The sequence below is a fragment of the Panthera uncia genome (genome assembly GCF_023721935.1).
Source record: "Panthera uncia isolate 11264 chromosome C1 unlocalized genomic scaffold, Puncia_PCG_1.0 HiC_scaffold_4, whole genome shotgun sequence".
Classification (NCBI taxonomy): domain Eukaryota; kingdom Metazoa; phylum Chordata; class Mammalia; order Carnivora; family Felidae; genus Panthera; species Panthera uncia.
In genome coordinates this window covers 85706302-85711837 of record NW_026057585.1, presented here as the reverse complement: position 1 = coordinate 85711837, position 5536 = coordinate 85706302, and the positions used below count along the sequence as shown (strand labels likewise).

General features: G+C 49.5%; 1 protein-coding gene across 4 annotated transcripts in view; it reads right to left on the bottom strand.

The window, feature by feature from the left end:
- Nucleotides 1-3611, bottom strand: part of STMN1 (stathmin 1) — a 6641-nt gene extending 3030 nt beyond the window's left edge. The window contains exons 1-3 of one of the 4 annotated variants that reach the window (XM_049617748.1): nt 3464-3611; nt 1316-1388; nt 655-827 (exon numbers count right to left, since the gene is read on the bottom strand). In XM_049617748.1, the coding sequence (XP_049473705.1) occupies nt 655-827; nt 1316-1328 (186 nt within the window). In that variant the 5' untranslated portion in view covers nt 1329-1388; nt 3464-3611. Of the gene's footprint in view, nt 1-654; nt 828-1315; nt 1389-1818; nt 2063-2130; nt 2187-3080; nt 3177-3463 lie in introns of those variants that run through there. The other 3 variants (XM_049617747.1, XM_049617750.1, XM_049617749.1) reach the window with 3 other exon arrangements.
- Nucleotides 3612-5536: the final 1925 nt, after the last annotated feature.

Below are 5536 nucleotides of genomic sequence, written 5' to 3'. Positions count from 1 at the left end.
AATTAAAAAAAAAAAAAAAAAAAAAGAAAGAAAATGGATACTTTACAGAATTGCTTAGGTAAGAGAAAAACTGCCCTAATATCATCATGCCAGTGGAGCAACACAATCACGTTACCAGCAATCTAAAATGTTTTTATTGTACAGCTCTCAAAAAGCAAAACAAAACAAAAAAACCCACAGACACAACACACACAAACCACACCGAACTAATTCCCTCCCCCAAAAAAGGGAAAGAAAAAGAAATCATGCACCAACAAATCTATTTTTCAAAGAGAAAGCATGAGAGAAGCAGGAACTTTGGTTTCAGACAAACAGAGGCTTGAATTCTGGCTACGATACTCACTAGCTACAGGACATGGGAAAATGACAACATTCCCAAGACCATTTTCTCCTTTCAGTATCTCAGACATCTACCCTTTAGGGTCATTGTATTAAAGAAAAATAGAAGTAAAGGACTTGGTACATAATAAGAGTTCGGTAAGTGATGCCTGGCCTTTTCTTCTTCCTGGCATATGTAATTTACACAGTGTGTAATTACACAGATGTGTAATAATCACATCTAGCTACAACTGTTTTTCTCCTGTTATGGAAATAAAACTGATTTGCCACATTACATAAATAAATACCCTGTTCTCTGTGAATTGTGATGTTTACCTTGCGTCTTTCTTCTGCCGCTTCTAATTTCTTCTGAATTTCCTCCAGGGAAAGATCCTTCTTCTTTGGAGGGGAAAGGGGGAATTCTGGGACGGATTCTTTTGATCGAGGGCTGAGAATCAGCTCAAAAGCCTGGCCTGAGGCACGCTTCTCCAGTTCTTTCACCTGGATATCTGGATTTGATCATATTTATAACGTATTCAGAAACATGGGGTTTTCCTATTCTAATAAACTATCCTGTAATTTTCTAAAAACTAAATCAATTTAATGAAAAGATTTAGGGCTGATGAAGCTTCCGTTTGCAGGCAAGAAATTATGTAAATACCACCTCTCAGAAAACCAAAGCTCAGTATTTTTGGATTAATAAATACCATTCTGAGATATCAGTGCTTGACAATCACTTTCATAATAAAAGAAAGACTTGTGCAAAACTCCACAATTTTGCTCTAGACCAAGCCAAATCATCAAATGGTGAAACAATTACAAGCTCTCAGTATATTCAAGTGATATTTTTTCTTCTTTATTCTCCGATTTATAAAATGCGTTTTTATTTATAAGACCAAAACACAACTGCCAAATTAATGGCTTGAGGCCTGAATCCATCTCCTATTATAAAATCCTAAACCCATCAGTATTCAGCTTTTCCAAATAGATTACCTACCAGAAGAAGCCATGGTGAACAGAAGACAAGAGACTGGCAGTGTATTCTACACAATCCACTGGCAAGGAAAACCCTGAAAACGATTTTTAAAAGCATGCAATCAATTTCTTTGCATTTCTAGGTCATTGATCCAAAGGGACCTCAAATAACATCCACATAAATCAGTGTCAGAAAAATCACTACTGTGGAATTAAATAAGACATCATTAACTAGAAAATCATAAAAATCTAGAAAATACTGAAACATTGGTAAATTTGAACTAAATACAACATTGGTTTCAGAAAATCAAGTCAACTGAGCTTGCCTGTTCAAAAAACATCCCCGCGATTTTAAAATTTAGACAAGGTTAAGTCACAATATAGATTTTTCTCCTATAAACTCTAAAATACCCCCCCACACACGCCCCCCGGAATCAGCGAGAAGATATTCCAGATTCAACTCAACAGTGAGACCGGAGCCATCTTAATACTGCCTACAACTCATTGTGCAAATGAAATACCCACCCCTGCTTTGTCTGTGTCTGCCATGGTGGAAAACAAAACGCCCAAGCTAATATTAACCAATAATGTTGAACTCCTATTGTTCTTGGGGCCTAAGCTCCTTATCCAACAGCGGGCAAAATTAATCAGTTTTATGAACCTCTAGGCTTTAGGTTGTAGTATTTGCTGCCTTAAAGCATGAAAAATTCTACATTCCCCCCCCCCCTTGATTTTTTTAAGGTCATTATCCTTGTAGACCCCAGCCTGGTAAGAAGACATAAGATTACAGATCCCAACAGCTGGAAATTAAAATCCGAGCCAACGAAACGGTCTAACCCCGGCAGAGCGTGAGACGCAGCACCGGACCCAGGATGGGCGTGGCCCCGGTCAAAGCGAGGAAAAGCGGGTGGCCGCCCCCGGCCAATCAGAGCACGCCCTGCGCTCCGGCCCCTGGCCCCGCCCCCTTCCTCCCCGCGCCTTTTCGAATCTCCCCGAACTCACAACACCCCGGAGCCCGCGCGCGTGGGAAGGGGAGGGATGGGCGGGGCTAACGGTCCTATCTGGGTAACTCCGCCCTTCCCGGGCTAGCCCCGCGCCGACGAACCCCCCCCCCCAACTCCCGCCAAAAACATCTCGAGGCCACCCCCACCCCTGCAGCAGCTCGGCGGGTGGGGCAGGCCCGGGGAACTGGCCGTGGGATAGCCCCGCCATCGGCCCGCCACCTCCTCCCTTCACTCCCTCCCAACCTGCCTCCAGCCTAGTTGTCTGTGCCCCTCGCCGCGAGAACAGGATTGCTCTCGTGGGGTGTCAGCCTCTCCGGCTCGGCCCTAGTCACTGGGCGAGGGCGACAGCGGGGAGGGGATGAGGCCCTAGTCGCCGGCAGTCTGGCCCTAAAACCGCTGCTCCCTAGAGCCGCCCCGCCCCTTCAAACAATGGGGACCCCAGTGGGGCCGCGACTGCAGAAGGAAGGAAGGAGGCAAACGAAGGCCCACGCCCCCTATTGTCTCCACGACTGCACCCCAGGCTAACACCAAAGACTTGCCCAGCTGGCCGCGCCCCCACCCCACGATAGCCGCGCCCCCAGGGAGCGGGGACAAAGCCGAGACTCCGCCCGAGCCACACACAAAGCGGAGCGACCCCCGCCCGCCAGCCCCTCTTGGGGCCCGCGGCCACGCCCGCCGCCCTCCAGCAGGGGGCCGCTGCCATGGCCCGGCCCCTCCCGCCGGCCGCGTCCCTCTCGCTGGCCCCTAGCCTCCCGCCGCCTCCTCCAAGAGCCCCGCACCCACCTGCTCGGTCCGAGCCGCCTGGCCACACTCTGAGCACCAACAGACCCGGGCGCGCACAAAAGCGCCAAACAGCGGCACGTGACCTCCCGACCGGGCTTCCTATTGGCTGAGAGCCGCGGCACGTGCCGACCCCTCCCCCCCAGCCCAGTGGCCCCGCCCCCCGGGACCCCCAAGCACCTCGGGAAGTGTAGTTCAGGCTGGCCGGGTAGGCGGACAATGCGAGGGGTTGGCCGCGTTTGGGGGTCTCCCCGGTGTGTGCAGGGGGACGGGGCGGTTGTCTGGCCTTGGAAGAGGGTTATACGATGGCCCCTAGCCTGGGTCTGAACCAGCCCTCCAATCTCTAGGAAAAGGGCGGGGCCGGGCGGGGCGGGGTCCCTCTGTACCTCTCAGAGGGTGGCCGACTGGACTCCGCCTCTGTTGAGCCACGTGCCCCGCATCGCCCCAAGGGCAACGCTCGGACAGCGAAGGGCCTCTCCGGTGCTACACCCCCTGCTGCCACCTAAGACGCCCAAGCCCTTGTTACAGGACAATGCCACTCTCTGCCCTTGTAAGGCCCTCTGCAACCCAGCGCCCTACCTCGAAACCCGCATGTAACCTGCATTGTGACATCATCATAATCCCTTACCCACTCAGTTAACAGGTCCTGGGCGTGGCCCTTCCTCACCGTGTGCCTTCTCCCTACCAAGCTCGGGTCCTGGAGCTGGTGACCAGAGAACAGTGGAGGAAAGGCGTGAGGCTCTGGAATTTGATCTCCTTTGCTTAAATGCAGACTCCATCTGTTCAGCCTAGCCTTTTGCCTGATGATAGGGAAGGAAGAGCAAAAGCAGTTCTAGACTACACAGACTGCAGTTAAGTGTTGCTTTTGTTCTTGGAGCACGTGCTCCCCAGTGCAGTGCTGGGCCCTTTTAAAGAATCAAAACAAAAGGGGGAGCCACAAGGTCACGGTTCCTCCTGGCCTGGTTAGATGAGAAGTACAGCAGAGCTACAAAGGAAATTGACCGGAGCTATCTTAGAATGACTGGCCTCCCTCCTCCCACAAAAAGGCCAGAAGGAAAATAAAATGAACGTGGTTTCCAGATCCCTCCTCCCGTTCCCCAGACCAAGGCTGTGTCTTTGGGATTCGGCTGGTGGTCATAACACCAACGTGTCTGCTTTGCGATCCTCATTGGGCAGAAGGACACCTTCATTTCATGAATCCATGGGTTCAGTTTTCCCATACCAAGAAACGAAAATGACTAACTGCTGAAACAACAGCCCTAATTTTGAAAGACTCTCCATGCCCAGCTAGTCCCTAGGGATGTACCAGAGATAAATACAATAGGTGCCTGAGACAAGGAAAACTAGATCATACAGGCAGCAGACACCCCACACAAAGCAAACAATTAGCAATTCGCTGTTGGCTGAAATATGCTTGTTGTGGCATTTTCTCCAACAATCGCCCTTGTGTGGGGTCAGCCTCTCCCCCGCCCCCAATCTAAGTGGTTTTCCCTTAGCATGTGAGCAGGAACAGGAATAATTCAGATTCTAAGCCCTGAAAGGCTTCTCCCTCTCAGACCAAACTTAGCCACAAAACGGCCAGGTGTTTCCATCTGTCAGTTTTCTGAGTGAAATCTCAAAAATCGTTAGAAAGGCTGGAGAGGGGTGGGGATAAGACGGCACTGAAAAGTGACAGATTGGCAGGCAACACAAATAAGCACAGAACCCAAGGCCAAGAGGTCTATTATCCCCCGGAACCAGCCTTTCATGAAGTCTTTGTACTTGAACTGGAGGTTTGCAGAGGAAGGTCCCACCCATTTGATGCATTTTTTCTTTTAATATAAGAAACTGCCATGCAAAAATCTTACGCTTCTGACTATTAATGTTGTGACAGGAAAAAAAAATCTTTCAAAACACAGATTATTTTAAAGCACTTATACTGCTTCCCCCCACCTTTGCTTTCTCCCTAGAGCAGATGTCTATTTCCATGGAAACCACAGCTAGGAACGAAGATGTTAGAACTCATGTAGATTTTTTAATCTTTTGTAACAATGCTACTCAGCTTGTGGGTTTGTTGTTAGATGCCTAGCCCTGCCACCATCTCTGTGGCAAGGATTTCCTGAGCTCCTCACTACAGCTTGAGGACTGAGGGGGCGGGGGTACGGTTGTCCTTTTAATGATCCTGTGAATAAAAAGGTGTTTGTGTGGTGAGATGATCCCTGTTTCTTAGGTGGGGCTGCTTTTCTGAGATCCAGACCACAGCTGTTAATTGTCAACTCCTATGGGTGTGCAAACGTGAGCCCTGAAATAGGAAGGACTTTCAAGCCTAAGGAGAGAAAACAGCTTTGCCCCTTCACTTTGGAGAGGGGCAGAAGCTCCTTTCTTGCAAGCTTGCTAAAACTAACTTCAAAAGCCACTCCCTCCTGAAGCGGTAGCAAGGAGTTAATGTTCGCATCTTGGAGCTGTCTGTCTTTGCCCAT